This window comes from Carcharhinus amblyrhynchos, chromosome 1 (genome assembly GCF_965287045.1).
Source record: "Carcharhinus amblyrhynchos chromosome 1, sCarAmb.v2.hapA, whole genome shotgun sequence".
Classification (NCBI taxonomy): domain Eukaryota; kingdom Metazoa; phylum Chordata; class Chondrichthyes; order Carcharhiniformes; family Carcharhinidae; genus Carcharhinus; species Carcharhinus amblyrhynchos.
The window spans coordinates 170,181,621-170,202,127 of record NC_137324.1 but is presented as its reverse complement, the minus strand read 5'-3'; the positions used below and the strand labels follow the sequence as shown (position 1 = coordinate 170,202,127).

General features: G+C 46.6%; 1 protein-coding gene across 5 annotated transcripts in view; it reads right to left on the bottom strand.

Moving 5' to 3' along the window:
- The window catches only part of lef1 (lymphoid enhancer-binding factor 1), a 180,909-nt gene that overhangs the window by 88,649 nt on the left and 71,753 nt on the right, over positions 1-20,507 (bottom strand). For all 5 annotated transcript variants that reach the window (XM_080200133.1, XM_080200125.1, XM_080200143.1 and 2 more), the window contains exons 4-5: positions 13,206-13,338; positions 1,866-1,956 (exon numbers count right to left, since the gene is read on the bottom strand). In XM_080200133.1, the coding sequence (XP_080056259.1) occupies positions 1,866-1,956; positions 13,206-13,338 (224 nt within the window). The remainder of the gene's footprint in view (positions 1-1,865; positions 1,957-13,205; positions 13,339-20,507) is intronic.

Here is a 20,507-nt window from a genome sequence, read left to right as displayed (position 1 = left end):
GCTGAATAAGTCACAACTTCATATGGTTCAAATACTATGACCGGCATTTAGGACGGCACGGTGGCACAGTGGTTAGCACTGCTGCCTCACGGCGTCAGGGACCTGGTTCGATTCCCATCTTGGGTCACTATCTGTGCAGAGTCTGCATGTTCTCCCTGTGCCTGCGTGGGTTTCCTCTGGTGCCCCGGTTTCCTCCCACAGTCCGAAAGACACGCTGGTTAGGTGCTAAATTCTCCCTCAGTGTACCTGAACCAGCCAGAGTGTGGCGACTGGGGGATTTTCACAATAACTTCCTTGCAGTGTTAATGTAAGCCTACTTGTGACACTAATAAATAAACAATAAACTTTGAACATGCCAGTGAAATGCAGTGGCACTGTGCAAATGCTGCAAATCTGAACAGATAATCTTGGCTGTGCGTATGTTTAACTTCAGGCAGGATGCAGCTGTAGAATTAGATAGTCAAATAAGCAGGATGCCTGAGGTTTACAGAATTTGATCTAGTGGGCCAGAGCGCAAACTGAAGTTGTGTGCTATCAGAAAAAGATAGAGGACCAGACCCGGGATTGCCTAGATGAGGTAAGACAAGATCTCAAAATGCAAAAGCTGGGGAACCCTGTTTATTATTTATTTATTAGTATCACAAGTAGGCTCACATTAACATTGCAATGAAGTTACTGTGAAAATCCCCCAGTCGCCACATTTAGGCTGCTTCAGGTACATGGAGGGAGAATTTAACACGGTCCATGCATCTAACCAGCACATCTTTCGGATAGTGGAGGAAACCAGAGCAAACCCACGCAGACACAGGGAGAATGTGCAGACTCTGCACAGGCAGTCACCCAAGCCAGAAGTCGAACCCAGGCCCCTGAAGCTGTGAGGCAGCGGTGCTAACCACTGTGCTACCCATGGTATGTGCGTTGTAAAGTTGACATGCCTGGCTAGAATTGTGCCTCTGACAGCACTACCTGGGATACATTCTGACACCAACTCAAACATTTATTAGTGCTAATGAGTGTCTGAGATTATGAGGGGCATGGATAGAATGGATAAGGAGCAGCTGTTCCCCTTAGTTGAAGGGTCAGTCATGAGAGGACATAGGTTCAAACTGAGGGGTGGGAGGTTTAGAGGGGATGTGAGGAAAAACCTTTCTACCCAGAGGGTGATGGTGGTCTGGAATGCACTGCCTGGGAGGGTGTTGGGGGTGGGATACCTCACATACTTTAAAAAGTACCTGGATGAGCACTTGGCACATCATGAGATTATTTGGGAGATCAGATGGTTCTGACATGTTGGTGCGGACTGAATGGGCCAAAAGGCCTCTTCTGCACTGTATGATTCCATGATTCTAATGTGAGATTGCAGAGCTGATGACCCCAGGGCAGCACGGTGGCACAGTGGTTAGCACTACTACCTCACAGTGCCAGGGATCCGGGTTCAATTCCAGCCTCAGGTAACTGTCTGTGTGGAGTCTGCACATTCTCTCCCCGTCTGCGTGGGTTTCCTCCGGGTGCTCCGGTTTCCTCCCACAGTCCAAAGATGTGTGGATTAGGTTGATTGGCCATGTTAAATTGCCCCTTAGTGGTGTCTGGGGGATTAGAAAGGTAAATATGTGGGATTAAAGGGATGGGATCTGGGTGGGATTGTTGTTGGTGCAGGCTCGATGGGCCAAATGGCCTTCTTCTGCACTGTAGGGATTCTGTGACTTGTGATAATATTTTTCCTCCCTCAATTAGACAATTAAAGTCTCGCAAACGGCTCTGATGCAGTGTCAATTTCAAAGTCTTCTGAAAAGGTCTTTCAAAAAAAAACAAGAGGGGTTCTTACAGGCAACTTGCTGAGAGTTCAAAGGAAACCAAGGGCTTACCAGTTCAGAGGAGGCGTGAGCTGTCCAACAGCACCTGGAGACAGAGGGTAGAAGGAGGGGATATCTGGACCTGGGGGGTGTCTGTGCATGCCTGTAGGGAAGGGAGCAGGGGTCCAGGTGAAAACAGAACACAAGCATATTAGATTTCCACAAGTCGTTCCAACACAACCATGCAAAAGTAAATAGGATGTGCATCAGACAAGAAATAATTAGAAACTACCTTCACCACTTTTCTATTAAAAGTGTAATCTCAATGATTTTGATAATATAATCGTTATTTACCCAGGACAAACTACATTGTTTTGTGTTTGAACTTAATTAGGAAAGATTAAGTCATCATTTAGCTCAGAAATTAGATCTGGTAAATGCCTTATTTGGGAAATAGATGATAAAATATTAATAATAAAGCTGTCGCTTTGATGTTTCACCTGAAGGTGAAACTAAAGAAAGTCAAAGAATTCGGAACCCTGATTTCATCTACGATTCCCCGTTTAACAATAACCTTTCCGTGCCCCTCACTCACAGAATTCCTACAGAGCAGAAGGAGGCCATTTGGCCCATCGAGTCTGCACCGACCACAATCTCATCCAGGCCCTATCCCTGTAACACCACAGGTCTTTATCCTGACACTAAGGGGCAACTTACCATAGCCAGTCAACCTAACCAGCATGTATTTTGGGCTGAACGTAGAACATAGAACATTAAGCACAGTACAGGCCCTTCGGCCCTTGATGTTACGCCAACCTGTGAAACCAATCTAAAGCCCATCTAACCTGTACTATTCCAATATCATCCATATGCTTATCCAATGACCACTTAAATGCCCTTAATGTTGGCGAGTCCATTACCGTTACAGGCAGGGCATTTTCCAAGCCTTTACTACTCTCTGAGTAAACAGCCTACCTCTGACATCTGTCCTATATCTATCACCCCTCAATTTAAAGCTAGGTCCCCTCGTGCTAGCCATCTCCATCTGAGGAAAAAGGCTCTCACTGTCCACTTTATTTAATCCCCTGATCATCTTATATGCCTCTATTAAGTCACCTCTTAACCTTCTTCTCTCTATCAAAAACAGCCTCAAGTCCTTCAGCCTTTCCTCATAAGACCTTCCCACCATACCAGGCAACATCCTGGTAAATCTCGTCTGCACCCTTTCTAATGCTTCCACATCCTTCCGATTGGGAAAGTGGAACTGATCCACTTCAGATCAGCCATGGTCTTATTGAATGGCGGGGCAGGCTCGAAGGGCTAGATGGCCTACTCCTGCTCCTATTTCTTATGTTCTTATGTTCTATAATGCAGCGACCAGAACTGTACGCAATACTCCAAGGGCGGTCGCACCAGGGTTTTGTACATGACCTCATGGCTCCAAAACTCAATCCTTCTACCAATAAAAGCTAACACATCGTACACCTTCCGAACAACCCAACAACCTGGGTGCCAACTTTCAGGGATCTATGCACATGGACACCAAGATCTCTCTGCTCATCCACACTAACAAGAGTCCTTCTATTAGCCCAATACTCTGTAATCCTGTTACTCCTTCCAAAGTGAATCACTTCACACTTTTCCGCATTAAACACCATTTGCCACCTCTCAGCCCAGCTCTGCAGCTTATCTATGTCCCTCTATAACCTAGAACATCCTTCTGCACTGTCAACAACTCTACTGACTTTAGTGACATCCGCAAATTTACTAACCCATCCTTCTATGCCCTCACCCAAGTTATTTATAAAAATGACAAACAGCAGCGGTCCTAAAATAGATCCTTGCGGTACACCACTAGTAACTGAACTCCAGGATGAACATTTCCCACCAACCATCACCCTCTGTCTTCTTACAGCTAGCCAATTTCTGATCTAATCTGCTAAATCACCCTCAATCCCATGCCTCCGTATCTTCTGCAATAGTTTACCGTGGGAACCTTATCAAACACTTTACTGAAATCCATATACACCATATCAACTGCTTTACTCTCATCCACCTCTTTGGTCACCTTCTCAAAGAACTCAATAAGGATTGTGAGGCATGACCTACTCTTCACAAAACCGTGTTGACTATCCCTAATCAAATTATTCTTTTCTAGATGATTATAAATCCTATCTCTTATAACCCTTCCCAAGACTTTGCCCACAACAGAAGTAAGGCTCATTGGTCTATAATTACCAAGTTTGTCCCTACTCCCCTTCTTGAACAAGGGGACGACATTTGCTATGCTCCAGTTTTCTGGCACTTTTCCTGTAGACAATGATGATCTAAGATCAAAGCCAAAGGCTCTGCAATCTCCTCCCTAGCCTCCCAGAGAATCCTAGGATAAATCCCATCTGGCTCAGGGGACTTATCTATTTTCATACTTTCCAGAATTGCTAACACCTCGTCCTTACGAACCTAAACCCCTTCTAGTCTAGTAGCCTGTATTCAGTATTCTCCTCGACAACATTGTCTTTTCCTGTGTGAATACTGATGAAAAATATTCATTCAGTGCCTCTCCTATCTCTTCGGACTTCACGCACAACTTCCCACTACTGTCCTTGACTGGCCCTCACCTTACCCTAGTCATTCTTTTATTCCTGACATACCTATAGAAAGCTTTAGGATTTTCCTTGATCCTACTTGCCAAAGACTTCTCATGCCCCCTCCTGGCTCTTCTTAGATCCTTCCTGACTAACTTGTAACTCTCAAGTGCCCTAATTGAGCCTTCACGTTTCTTCTTGATGTAAGTCTCCTTCTTCCTCTTTACAAGTGATTCAATTTCTTTAGTAAACCACGGTTCCCTCGTTTGACCACTTCCTCCCTGCCTGACAGGTACATACTTATCAAGGACACGCAGTAGCTGTTCTTTGAACAAGCTCCACTTTTCAACTGTGCCCATCCCCTGCAGTTCCCTTCCACGTTCTATGCATCCTAAAATGACTGAGGAAGAACACCGGAGCACCCGGAGGAAACCCACGCAAACACGGGGAGAACGTGCAAACTCCACACAGTCACCCAAGGCTGGAATTGAACCCAGGTCCCTGGCACTGTGAGGCAGCAGTGCTAACCACTGCGCCACCGTGCCAACCTTCGAGAGGGCAAGAACCAATATCACTTCAGTTTCTGGGTTAATTATTTAGCCCTTCTGTGAAGTGCTGAATGTGACTGCTCTCTTTTAGCCCCTGCTACTGAATCAATTTTTGAGATTTCAGTTCCAAGGGAACTGTCCCCCTGTCCCGCCAATACAAGGTTGAAAGTCCTTGACTATTATGGGATAACCCATGAAAAATACTTCAGGATTTTTCAAATCTTGAAAGATCTATTAAATAAAATCTTTGCGGGACTTCTCATTCTCAGCTTGTCTGGGTTTCTGTTTTACTTGGAACTATCTCACCCAAAACTAAAGATCTGCAAACTTACTTAGATGCAGAGGATAACATTGAAAGAACGTAAGAACTTCAGCCCTTCAAACCCGCTCTGCCATTCAGTATGATTACGGCTGACGTCATCTCGGCTTCGATCTCACTTTCCTCCTCATTGTCCTTTATCCTTTAACCCATTACTAATTAAAAATCTGTCTATCGCCTCTGTAAATTTACTCAAAGTCCCGGCATCCACTGTGCTCTGGGGTAGTGAATTCCATGCTTTAAGAGAGGCAGTTTTTCCTCATCTGCTGCCCCTTATCCTAAAACTATGAGCTCTTGTTCTAGATTGCCCCACAAGAGGAAGTTTCAGCTTATTCTACTTTGACAATACCTTTCGTCATCTTATGGACCTCGATTAGATCTCCTCTCGTTCTCCTAAACTCTAGATAGTGTCAGCCTAAACTGTACAAACACTGGGGGGCCCTGGCATGTCTGACATGACATGATTATCTGGAGTTATACCTCTTGTAACACCACCTGGGGTGCTCTCTGACATCAACTTGAACATTTACTTAGTGGCGAGGGCAGCACGGTATCACAGCAGTTAGCACTGCTGCTTCACAACTCCAGGGACCTGGGTTCGATTCCCATCTTGGGCCACAGTCTGTGTGGAGTTTGCACATTCTCCTCGTGTCTGTGTGGGTTTCCTCCGGGTGCTCCAATTTCCTCCCACAGTCCAAAGTTGTGCGGGTTAGGTGGATTGGCCATGCTAAAAATTGCCCCTTAGTGTCCTGAGATGTGTAGGCTAGAGGGATTAGTGGGTAAAATATGTAGGGGTATGGGGGTAGGCCCTGGATGGGATTGTGGTCGGTGCAGACTTGATGGGCTGAATGGCCTCTTTCTGCACTGTAGGGTTTCTATGATGAGTGTTGAGGTGAAGTTACAGCTTCAACAACAGCTGGCCTTTCACGTAGTAAAACATTTCGAGGTATTTCCTGGACAACAGTGTGACAGTGAGTCAAAGAAGGGCCAATGGGAGAGGGAGAAGATTCTCCTTCTGTTAATGTGGTTGGTAAGCTTCACACACTTCCTTAAGTTTCTTTGAAATGCGATACTGTGCCATTCTGAATGGAGCTCTGCTTCCACAGTGGCACGGTAGTTAACATTACTGCCTCACAGCGCCAGGGACCCTGGTTCAATTCCGGCCTTGGTTCACTATCTGTGCAGAGTCTGCATGTTCTCTCCGTGTCTGTATGGGTTCGCTCCGGTTTCCTCCCACACTCCAAAGATGTGCAGGTTAGGTTGATTAGCCATGCTAAGTTGCCCCTTAGTGTCAGGGGGATTAGCAGGGTAAATATGTATGGTTACAGGGATAGTGCCTGGCTGGGATTGTAGTGTACAGACTCAATGGGCCAAATGGCCTCATAGAGACAAAGAGTCATGGAATCCTACAGTGCAGAAGGAGGCCCATCAAGCCTGTACTGACTACAATCCCACCCAGGCCCTATTCCTGCAACCCCAGGCATTTACCCTGCTAATCCCCCTGACACTAGGGTCAATTTAGCATGGCCAATCAACCTAACCTAACCGGAATAGTTTAGGTTAGAGGGTCATTAGATTGGCTCCACTGGTCAGCACAACATCGAGGGCCGAAGGGCCTGTACTGCGCTGTAATGTTCTACGTTCTAGCCTGCACATCTTCAGACTGTGAGAGGAAAGTGGAGGAAACCCACGCAGACACGGGGAGAACATGCAAACTCCACAGTGACCCAAGGCCGGAACTGAGCCTGGGACCCCGGCTCTGAGGTGGCACAGTGCTAACCGCTATGCTACGGTGCCACCCAACGTCCATGATTCTGTGTTCTCCCACTGCCTCAGTGAACGGAGGGACAAACTCGAGGGGGATAATTGGCCTCCTCCTGTTCCTGTGCGCCTGGAGAAATTTCAGGAGTCAGGGAGGGAAATGAAGACTGCTCCCCTCTGTACGAGTAGAATCCCGACCGGATTTCCCTAGGCCTCGCCACTTTTCTGCTCGTTCCATCTGATTTACTAATCTTCGTCAATGAGCAAGGCAGCTCATTCCGGGTTTGAAGTTTTGGCAGAGTGAAGCGCGCTCGCCGGGGACAGAAAACACTAATACTCCTGTGCCAACCTTCTCGCGTCGGTCCCTGTTACTGCCTGATCCCTCGGGAGGCTGGAATTAAAATGTCTCACCGTTCATTTCTCTGGCTTCAAACAGGAGAAAACACAGGAGGGCCGGCGACATGGGGGATTTAAGCTGTACAATTTAATCTTCCGTTAACCATTGACGCGGCTGCCCCTAACTCCCCTCCACTCAGTCCAACACGTAGCCACCCCCACCCCAGCGCGTACCCACCCCTGCCCCTTCCGGGTCCCCAACCAAAAGGGGGCCAGTTTCACCCTCTCAGGTTCACGGGGCGCGTATTGTTTGCGGCTCGCTGTCTGCAAGGTCCCCGCACGCACAGAAAGGGATACACGACGACTACAAAACATTGCCGGGCCAGTTGTCAGCTATCTCTCTCAAGGCACAGGGTATTCCAGCCTCTGCAACTTTACAGGATCAGCGGTTAATTAAGAATCATTTTCAGCGCCTTAATGCGAACACTTGATACGATTCATTTGCCTCACGATTGTCACTCCAGCTAATACTAAGCTCTTTATCAAGTTGATTCCTTGGGGCTTGAAGGTCAAATAGTTTTGCATATGTAGTATTTAACATCCAAAGCAACACCGGGAGAACTCTCCTTAACTGACAAGCCCGCAAACATGAAGCCCTACAGCTTTCAGAAGTGGCTGGCAGGATTAAAACAGGGTTTTCTAATCCCAAATAGACCTTTGCATTCTGTGGTCTACCTGCAAAAACCTCCCCTCGGGATGCCTCTGCTAACTCGGTAAGAACGCAGCGTTTAATTTTTCCGCATTTAATTCCCCCGCAACCCCCCCCCCCCCCCACCCCCCCAACCCCACCATCCCCAACCCCGCTCGCCACAAAGCAGACCCACGTTCCCTTGTCGGGCGATTGCTGATGCTGCGTTACCGCGGAGATGGAACCGAAGGGAAGCCTCTTGATAAATCGGGACGTTCGGGCGCAATGGCATTGGGTGCCCCTCACCCACTGGCTGAGTTGAATCACCCGGGCGGCTTTTTTTAGCCGTCATATAAGCAACGCAACGGCGAATAACTCACAGACGTGAGGAACAAGGAGTTAATCTAGGGAGGAGCAGGCTCGCAATGGCCAGCTGGGGAAAATCGAGATTGAAGAGGACACGATTCCCCTATCTAGGGTGGCACAGCGGTTAGCACTGCTGCCTCACAGCGCCAGGGACCCGGGTTCGGCCCCCGACTTGGGTCACTGTCTGTGCAGAGTCTGCACTTTCTCCCTGTTTTTACTTGATTTGATTTATTATTGTCATATGTATTTGTGTACAAAAAAATTATTGTTTCTTGCACGCTATGCTGACAAAGCATAGAGAAGGAAACGAAAGAGTGCAGAACGTAGGGTTATAGTGTGGAAGGTTTCCTTCGGGTACTCTGGTTTCCTCCCACAGTCTAAAGGTGCGTGGGCTAGATGGGTTGGCCGTGCTAAATTAATGTCAGGGGGCTAGCAGGATAAATACATGGGGATAGGGGCTGGGTGGGATCGTGGTCAGTGCAGACTAGATGGGCCAAATGGCCTCCTTCTGCACTGTAAGCGTTCTATGATTCCTTGATTCAACATAATTACTCATCAACAATTTCTGCAATCCAAGGGCAGTTTTTTTGTTTGCGTACTGTCATTACTGATCGAAGTTACAGCGCTTTCATTTCTTGAGACTTGAGATCACGGTGGCACAGTGGTTAGCACTGCTGCCTCACAGCACCAGGAACCCAGTTCGATTCTGGCCTTGGGTGGCTGTCCGGGTGGAGTTTGCACATTCTCCCCATGTCTGCGTGGGTTTCCTCCGGGTGCTCTGGTTTCCTTTCGCAGTCCAAAGGTGTGCGGGTTAGGTGGATTGGCCATGTTAAAAATTGCCCCTTTGTGCCCAAGGACGTGTAGGTTACAGAGGGGAGTTACAGGGATAGGGTCTGTGTCGGAGAGTCAGTGCAGACTCAATGGGCTGAATGGCCTGCTCCTGCACTCTAAGGATTCTATGATTCTACACGCTACGCTGACACAGCAGTGCAGTACCGACTGAGTGCTGCATTGTTGGAGATGCCATCTTGCCGATCAGGAATTAAATCCAGGCTCTCCGTCTGGTGGGTGCAAAAGATCCCGTGGGCCATTTCGAACTGGAGCAGGGGATTGTACTTTTTCTCTGGCCAACATCTGTCCCCCAACATCACCAAAACATCTGGTCATTATCCCAGGTCCAGCTGACATTCTGGGGCCTGCCAATTTCCCACTTTCCCTGAAATCGGCCACAGCTGTTTGGTTGACATTACGTCGCTCCCGTGTAAATGTGTCGGAGTTTTATCCCCCCCAAGACGCAGCCTGCGGCCTTACTGCTGACTGTAAACTCAACAAGATTTCCTAATGAGGCCCGGCTGGTTCTTAAACACACATACGCCTCGAAACCTGTAAGCTGCAGAGATTGGTGGTTTCTGACCACAGCTTTTTTTTTGCATCAATCGAGAATCAGCTGTCACCATTTCTCCAGGTTTTGAGCTTGAGATGAGAGAGGGACGGTGGTGAAAAGCAGAGGGATGCCAGAAGCAGCACTGAGCAGGCTAAGGGAAGCAGAGGTGACAAAGCACAGCTTCCTCCCACCACCCCATGTGATCCAATAACCTTACAAATAGAGAATTGTACATAATCACCACCATAACACCCAGTGCCAAAGGTCACAGGCCTCTTATCCATCAATAGCCCCAACTACCAAAGAGTTATACCTTTCTCCACTTCTACTGCCTCCTATGGCAGCCTACTCCACAGCCAGGGGTCTTATCTACTCCCCAAGCACTCCCTCACCTCAGAGATGAGGTTCCCCAGGTACCAAAAGCCCCCCAACAACACCTCAATCAATCTCCAATCTCTCTGTGTGCCTACCCACACACACACACTCACACACACATATCCCCACTCACACACACACTCATACACACACACACCCACACACACACACCCACACACACATACACACAGCCACTCACACACTCAAATACACACACACTCATAAACACACTCACACACACGCATACACACATCCCCGCACACACACTCACCCACACACACTCATACATACACACACTCATCCACATACACACTCGCCCGTATACACACACACACACTCACCCAGCACTCACCCACACATACACATGCACACACAGACAGACAGACACACACATACATACTCACACATACACTCACCCGTAGACAAACATATGCACACACACACACTCATTCATCCACACACACACAATCACCCAGCATTCACCCACACATACATATGCACATACACACAGACACACGCACACACACTCACACTCATTCATCCAGACACACACTCACCCGTATATACACACACACTCACCCAGCACTCACCCACACATACACACACACTCACCCACACAATCACACTCACACATACACAATCACACACACAAACACTCTCTCACAGACACACACACATGCAGAAAGACACACATGCACATACATAGACAGAGATACACAATCAATGACACATATGCACACACAAACACTGACATACACAAACACAGACACATACACACACACACACACTCATACACATGAATACACACACAGATACATACTGATACACACACACTATCACTGACACACACAAACACTGGCATACACTCATTCACACGCACACACAATCACACACAGAAACACACATACACTTACACACACAGAATCACTGAAACACACGCAGACACATACACACCATACAAACACTAATATACAAACAGACACACTGACACAGAAACACTGGCACACATATACACACACGCACACATATTGATGCACACACACCTACACACACATGGGCACACACGAACACTCACAGATACATACACATATACCCACACACATATACAGGTACACACACAGATACACACACAGAGGCACACACAGAGGCACACACATACATACACAATGCATACTCACAGACACAAACTGACATGGAGAGAAAGACAGTCGCCCATGCACATACTCACACTCACACACATGCACGCATTTACAAACTGACACACATAAAGGCACAGGCACTCTCAGGCACAGGCACTCTCACAGGACACAAATCACATACACTGAGTTATTCAGACATTCACATTCTCACTCGGGCACAGGCACAAACACAAGGAGAAGCAGCTCTTTATTTAGTCTGTGTGTGCAACATTTAAACATTCCTTTGATTCTCTCTTTCTCTGATGCTAGCACTGTCTCTGTGTTTGCTCAGCTGCAGACTGAACAATAGGCAAGAGGGCTGTACCTCACCTTGTATTATTAAGTGGAAACAAAGCGTTGCACTGAGGAAATGGCTATATTAAGATACACTGGCTTCAGCCAGCCTGTTTCTTTAGCTATAACGATGTCCTATAATGGATTGTGATGACTCTTTTTGTCAGCTTCTCTCAGTCGATGACCAGAACAAATTAGAGGGTTACTTTGCGTGAGAGTGTGAAACTGATGAGAGTGGTCCAGCAGTCCTTGCTGTATCTCCATGCACCTTTATCATCCACCAGCTTCATAATTAACACACTGGATCTACCCCGCTTCTTCAAAAGACAGCAAACGCTTCACGAGGTTGCAGTCTGCTAAAGTAGTCTCGACAATAGTGGGCTGAATGGCCTGCTATCACACTAGATATTCTATGATATTCGAGGGTGGCACAGTGGTTAGCGCTGCTGCCTCACAGTGCCAGGGACCGGGGTTTGATTACTGGCTTCGGTCACTGTCTGTGTGGAGTTTGCACATTCTCCCCATGTCTGTGTGGGTTTCCTCCTGGTGCTCCAGTTTCCTCCCACAGTCCAAAGATGTGCATTGGCCGTGCTAAATTGTCCCTTAGTGTCCTGGGATGCGTGGGTTAGAGAGATTAACAGGGTAAATATGTGGGATTGCAGGCATAGATCCAGGGTGGCATTGTTGTCAGTGCAGATGGGCTGAATGGCCTCTTTGTACACTGTAGGGTTTCTATGATTAAGACCATAAGACATAGGAGCAGAATTAGCCCACTTGCCCATCGAGTCTGCCATGCCATTCAAACATGGCTGATATTTTTCTCATCCCCATTCTCCAGCCTTTTCCCTATAACCCCAGACCCCTTATTAATCAAGAACCTATCTATCTCTGTTTTAAAGACACTCAATAACCTGGCATTCCACAGCCTTCTGCAGCAAAGAGTTCCACAGATTCACCACTCTCTGGCTAAAGAAATTCCTCCACATCTCTGTTTTAAAGGATCGTTCCTTTAGCCTGAGGTTGTGTCCTCTGGTTCTAGATTTTCCCACTAGTGGAAACACCCTCTCCACGTGCACGCTATCCAGGCCTCACAGTATCCAGTAACTTTCAATAAGGTCCCTCCTCATCCTTCTAAACTCCAACAAGTACAGACCCAGAGTCCTCAACCATTCCTCTTACGACAAGCTCTTCATTCCAGGATCATTCTTGCGAACCTCCTCTAGACTTTTATCAAGGCCAACATATCCTTCCTCAGATATGGGACCCAAAACTCCTCACAATACTCCAAATAGGGTCTGACCAGGGCCTTATATAACCTCAGAAAAACATCCCTATGAGACGCTGGCAAATCACTACATTGCTGCTTTTCCTTCATTTAAATGTCACTTTTCTTTGGCAAGACTGTTGTGACATTTAAACAACTCTTGATACTCTCTCAAATTCATCCACAATAAATGGTGAGGTGCGTAAAAGTGCTGAGCTGATGAATGAACGCAATACACAGAAAATACTTGTGCTATTTAATGATCACACAGTTAGTTCCTGCCTCAGTAAGATCATGCACAAACAGTTCCTCACCTCGCTTGGAGTTGATGTCTGTGGGGATTTGTGCCGGGTGTGATCCGGGCGCAAAATGTTCATCGCTGTAGGTGATGAGGGGCGTGAGGGGGTGGACGGCATGGCAGGGCTGCACCACAGGCACCTTGTTTGACTGGAAGAGACAACAAGAGAACACGTCATTTTTTATTGGCCATCAGAACCCTTGACGTTGACTGACCGAGGTTGACGCCTGTTACTTTGTACACGCAATAAAACCGTGCGAACATATAAAAGAGGGGCAGGAGTAGGCCACTCGGCCACTCGAGCCTGCTCTGCTATTCAGACCGATCCGAGGGCTGATCTGGTTGCATTCTGTGAGACATTGCGAGGAGCAATGTGCTTTCCTCGGTTGAGGGGTACAAACATTTTCTGGTGAGAAAAACAAGAAAAAACCACATGCTGGAATCTGCCTTGTATCCCACTCAAGGCAAAGGCAATGAGAATCGCACCACTCCTTCCACCATTTTGTCTCAATGACTATGGCCACTCTTGGCACTCTGATTTATTTTATTCACTCGTGGGACGTCGCTGGCTAGGCCAGCATTTATTGCCCACCCCTAGCTGCCCTTGAGAAGGTGGTGGTGAGCTGCCTTCTTGAATCGCTGCAGTCCACGTGCTGTGGGTTGACCCACAATGCCGATAGCGAGGTATCACAGAATACTACAACGCAGAAAAGGCCCTTCAGCCCATCAAATCCGCACCGATGCATGAAAGGCCCTGAACCTGCCCACCTAATCCCACTTGCCAGCACTTGGCAGTTCAGCCTTGAACACTCAGCCTCATCCAGATACTTTCTAAAGGATGTGAGGCATCCCATCTCCACCACCTTCCCAGGCAGCGCTTTCCAGACTATCACCACCCTCTGGGTAGGTAAAAATATTTTTCCTCAATTCCCCCCTCCGCCTCCCACCCCTCACTTTTAGCTTGTGTCCCTTCATAACTGACCCTTCAACTAAGGGGAGCAGCTGCTCCCAATAAGATCACTCCTCAGTTTTCTCTGCTTCAGAGAAAACAACCCAAGCCTATCCAACCTCTTTTTATAACTTAAATGTTCCGTCCCAGGCAACATCCCAACGAATCGCCTTTGCACCCCTTCCAGTGCAATTTCATCCTTCTTATAACGTAGCGACCAGAACTACGCACAGTACTCCAGCTATGGCCTCACCAAAGTTCTATACAACTCCATCATGACCCCTCTGCTTTGGTAACCTCTACCCTGATTGATAAAGGCGAGTGTGCCATATGCCTTTTTCACCTATTAACCTGTCTTCCCACCTTCAGAGATCTATGGGCAAGCATGCCAAGGTCCCTTTGTTCCTCTGGACTTCCCAGTGTCAGAGCTTTCATAGTATAATTCCAAGTATTAGGCATAGGTAATTCCAGGATTTTGACCCAGCGACCCAGAACAGCGATGTATTTCTAAGTCAGGATGGTGAGTGGATTGGAGGAGAACTTGCAAGTGGTGCTGTTCCCATGTATCTGCTGCCCTTGTCCTTTGAGATGGAAGTGGTCGTGGGTTTGGAAGGTGCTGTCTAAGGATCTTTGGCGAATCTCCGCAGTACATCTTGTAGATGGTACACACTGCTGATTTATCCAGCATCAACCTCAATGGCCAAAATCTGAACCCGCTGATTCCAGGAGGAGGGCTGGATTAATGTCTCCATAATGATCTGGCCTGGTAGATGGAAACCTTCTCAGCATCTGTTTCAGTTCCAGGGAGGGGGGCAGATCTGAGCTACAAGGTTAAGTTGGAAAATCTGACATCGTTCACCTTGGAGAAAAAGGGGATTGAGGGGAGGTTTGATAGGGGTGACAAATTTATGAGGGACTTGGATAAGATATCCAAGGAAAAACTGTCCCCATTAGCTGATAGAACAAGGACCAAGGATTTAAAATATTGAACAAGAAATGTTTTTCTTTCCACACACAGCAGATGAAATGACTCTCTGCCCACTGGGGTGGGGGAAAGGAAGTAGGATGGACATTTGAAGGAGGGGAGGCGATGGGTTAGTGACATTGTTGCAAGACTATTAATCCAGAAACTCAACTAGTGTTCTGGGTTTGAATCCCACCACGGCAGATGGTGGAAGTCAATAAAAAATATCTGGAATTAAGAATCTGTTGACGACCATGAAACCATTGTTAGAAAATTCCATTTCGCTCACCAATGTCCTTTAGGGAAGGAAATCTGCCATCCTTACCTGGTCTAGACTACATGTGACTCCACTAGATTGCTTGGTAGAGAGCCAACATGGGCTTCATGGGCCAAATGGCCTATTTTGTGGTGTAAACGACTATCACGCCTGCAGGGGGATAGCTCAGAGAACAGGAGGCCCAGGGATTGGCATCAGGGGTGCTCATACCATGTTAAGGCAGTTTGTTACTGGATTTCACATTATCTTTGCAGGGTAAGTTATTCAAAGGCTGCACATAACCAGAAGTGTTAGAAGGGTGGACAAGAGTGGCAGAGGGCTTTCAGATAACTTTGACTCTGGTGTGACACAATGGCAGCTGTTACACACCCTTCCCCATTTTCACTGCCCCAAATCAAAATTAGTCCCATCCATCCCTTGACTCCAACACGTTTAAAAGTTAAAAGTTCGGTCAAAGTGGAGCAGAGCAGAAAACTTGTAAGCTTGCAGACACAAGCAGCTGAGACTGATCTAATCCAGTCTCAACCACTCTCAGTAAACTGAACTGAACCCTCAAACTACAGTAATTAGACGCCGCAAACATTTTTCTGATCGTAACAAAATTAAATCATCTAAAATATACACTTCAGATTTATCTTCTTTGCTTATCCATTGATTGTGTCGACACTCCCCGCTGCCTCGGAATAGCAGCCAGCATAATCAAGGACCCCACACACCCCGGACATTCTCTCTTCCACCTTCTTCGGTCAGGGAAAAGGTACAAAAGTCTGACGTCACGTACCAACTGACTCCAGAACAGTTTCTTCCCTGCTGCCATCAGACTTTTGAATGGACCTACCTCACACTATGTTGATCTTTCCCTACACCCTAGTTATGAATATAACACTACATTCTGCACTCTCTCCTTTATGAACAGTATGCTTTGTCTGTATACTGCGCAAGGAACGATAAAGTTTATGTATTTATTATTAGCCACAAGTAAGGCTGACATTAACACTGTAATGAAGTTATTCTGAAAATCCCCTAGCCGCCACAGTCCAGTGCCTCTTCACATCAAAGCAACTAACCAGCATGTCTTTCAGAATATGGAAGGAAACCCACACAGACACAGGGAGAACATGTAGACTTCATACAGACAGTGACCCAAGCTGGGAATCGAACCCAGGTCCCCAGCGCTGTGAAGCAGCAATGCTAACCACTGTGCTACCGTGCTGCCATACTTTTCACTGCGTACTAATACATGTGACAATAATAAATCAAATCAAATCAAATCAATACAGTTTTCATTAAATGAACCTTTATTCTTCTTGTTTTCCCTAGCCTCACTGGATGTATGAAAATTATTTAGCAATAAAAGAACATTTCTTTCCCCAGATAAACGCAAAATACTGCGGATGCTGGAATCTGAAACAAAAACAGAGAAATGCTGGAAAATCTCAGCAGGTCCGACAGCGTCCATGGAGAGAGAATAGTGCCAACGTTTCGAGTCTGGATGACCCTTCATCAGGGCTACTTTCTTTCTTTCCCAAGTTTTCTCTCGAGAGAAACACACCAGTTTTCTCACCAGGGAACAACACTCTGCCAATTGTTGGTAAGAACCCCCTCCCCACCATAGACTTCCAAGCACTATCACAAGGAGAGTTCCCCTGATAAACCGGTGGACACATATCCCTCAACAACCACTCCAAAACAGATTAAACAGCCTACCTTCTCATTTTCTCTTTGTACGTCCTTGCTCCCTACAGAACAACACTGACTTTGATTTGATTTGATTTATTATTGTCACATGTATGAATATATAGTCAAAAGTATTGGTTCTCACAGCCTTTGCAGACAAAGCATACCGTTCATAGAGTAGGAAACGAGAGAGTGCAGAATGTAACATTACACTCATGGCTAGGGTATAGAGAAAGATCAAGTTAATGCGAGATAGGTCCACTCAAAAGTCTGATGGCAGCAGGAAAGAAGCTGTTCTTGGGTCAGTTGGTATATGACATCAGACTTTTGTATTATTTTCCCAACGGAAGAAGGTAGAAGAGGTGTCCAGGGTGCATGGGGTCCTTATTTATGCTGGTGGCTTTTCCGAGGCAGCGGGAAGAGTAGACAGAGTCAATGGGTTTGGAGGCTGGTTTGAGTAATGGACTGGGCTTCGTTCACCACCATTTTGTAGTTCCTTGCGGTCTTGGTCAGAGCAGGAGCCATATCAAGCCGTGATACAACCACTAAGGATGCTTTCGATGGTGCATCTGTAAAAGTTGGTAAGAGTCATGACCTCTCTACACTAAGGTATCATTAGCCTTAACGCACATCCTGGGGTTGTAAAAAGGCGCTATAGAAATGCAAGCTGTTATCGTTTTGCGATGTGACAATGTCATCTTCGTCACGACTACAGGAATTATCCTATACTCTTTATATGGAATAAAATTTAAAAATGCCAGAAAGGCTGTTGAATATATCTGGAAATGCACAGAGATTAATTTAAAAGCCAATCCTTTATAGACAGAGAACGTGTGTCTGACAGATGGCTCTACTGAGCTCGATTAAGCCAGTGGATAGTAAAGAATTTAATGCTTGACTGGAAAGGCTATGTTTGACTGAATTTCTCAAGAGGAAAAGCAACATTAAATACTATTGTAATGGCACTGTACTAATTAAACATACAAGGCCTGCTCAGGAAGTGATGCCATGATATGATGCACGGTCAGCCAAGGTCTCAATCTCATGAGAGGAAGTGGCTTTTGGTCCCCGTGGTGTTTCTTTCATTGTAAATCCTGCGGGTTAGGGAACTTCAAACAGGACCCGGCCTGCCTACGTTACCAAAACCCACAATCATTCCTCAGTGCTGGCTCCCACTAGGAGGTTTGCATCTTAAATAAGGAACCAGTTGAGAGCGTACTCCAGGTGTTAGATGTCTGAGCCACTTTGCCTCTCCGTCAGCATTAGAAGTGTTTAACAGCGAAAAATTTTGCTTTTTTTGTTCATTGTGGGACGTGGGCTGGCTACCATTTATTGTCATGTGTATTAGCATACAGTGAAGAGTATTGGTTCTCATGCGCTTTACAGACAAAGTATACCGTTCATAGGAAACGAGAGCGTGCAGAATGTAGCTCACAGTCATAGCTAGGGTGTAGAGAAAGGTCAACTTAATCTTGATCTTAAGAAAGTTCTCTTTCTATTGGGCAACACTTCAGCAGTCACAGGCATTCAGCCTCTGATCTTCGGGTGAACGTTCTCCAAGGCGGCCTTCACGACACACGACAGCGCAGAATCGCTGAGCAGAAACTGATAGCCAAGTTCTGCACACATGAGAACGGCCTCAACCAGGATCTTGAGTTCATGTTCCACTATCTGTAACCCCCACGACTTGCCTCGCTAACTGTCCTGGCTGGAGACAATACACATCTCTTTAACCTCTGCTTAACTCTCTCTCCACTCACATTGTCTGTACCTTTAAGACTTGATTACCTGTAAAGACTCGCATTCCAACCATTATTTTGTAAATTGAGTTTGTGTCTTTATATACCCTGTTTGTGAACAGAACTCCCTTTCACCTGATGAAGGGGCAGTGCTCCGAAAGGTAGTGCTTGTGCTACCAAATAAACCTGTTGGACTTTAACCTGGTGTTGAGAGACTTCTTGCTGTGTTTACCATTTATTGCCCATCCCCATTAACTGAGTGGCTTGCAAGGCCATTTCAAGGGCAACTGCTGTGGCTCCAAAACCACATTGCTGTGGTTCAGGAGTCACATGTTGGCCAGATCAAGTAAGATTTCCTTCCGTAAAGGACATTAGTGAACCAGGTAGGTTTTTTCAGACAATTGGCAATGGTTTCATAGTCATCAGTAGATTCTTAATTCCAGATTTATTTTCAACTGAATTCAAATTCCACCGTCTGCCATGGCAGGATTCGAACCCCGGCCCCCAGAACATTAGGTGAGCTTCTGGATTAATAGTCTAGCAAAAATACCACTAGGCCATCACCTCCCCCGAAACTACATTAGATTGCCTGACTGATATGAAAGGGAGATCCCATTCTTTGATTAGTTGAGTGGGTGAGTGGGAGGGGTTGGCAGAGGGGATGGTGTGGATGGTCACTGGCACCAGGTGCACGAGGGGGGGGCAAGGGGTAAGGCTCCTAAAAAGATGCAGAAAATCTTGCTGCTCTATTCTGCCGATGCCAACTTGGCAAGGGCTAGATGGTTGTAGTGTCCAAGTGGACCATGATGCTGGGACCTAACACAGACAAGACAGGATGCTGTTATGCTCATGGTGCACACCCACCCAATGTTAATTTGGTACTTGGCGAGTGTCATTCTCTGTAAAGGATAAGCAGGAGATCCAGCCAACGCGAATTAGATTTTATTCGCTTGTAGGGCAGCAGTGATTTTTCAAGCTCTTCGAAAACAACCCAGGCCGAGGCCCCACCGAGTTCTTCCTCACCTTGCTATCCCTCCAGATTCACTGGGGTTGGGGGGGGCGGGGGGTGGGGGGGAGTGGATATTCTCTGGCCTCCCCGCAGCGTGTTTCTTGTGAGATCTTCTGACTCTGCTGCTGTCATTCCCACTAACTGCCCCTGCACCGCATGCCACCGGGAAACACGCAGAGGGGGTGTGCCGTCAGTGGGACCAGAAGATCGCCCTTGGGCAAACAGCTGGAGAATCCCATTTCCCATCTTTCACTGCGCTGCTGAGATTAACTGGTGCGCACGCCTTCCACTGGAATAGACAACTTTGAACACGAAACGATAAATATTCTTGATGTGTTTAGTGACTTCAGTCACCATTCTTAAAAATATATATTCCTGCATCATAAATGTCAGTAATATTTGATTTGATTTGATTATGCCGTATCACTAAGCTAGGTCAGAAATCCATGACAGTGGACAGAACCAATTGGGAAAATTGTCGGGATTGTTTGAAGTTTAGCATTCTTGCATTTGTCCTGATGAGTGCGAGACAAAAAACTTCAGTGGCACGTCTCTTTTTTTTTAGTAATTTGCAATTGGGGGAAATAAATTGCCTGGTGAAATTGCAGCTCCTGAATTGGTTCAGTCTCTCTGGTATTTCACCTGACTAGCGAATCAGCATGAAGTTCCTCACTTGAGCCAATCAGGAAAGCGTGACACTTGA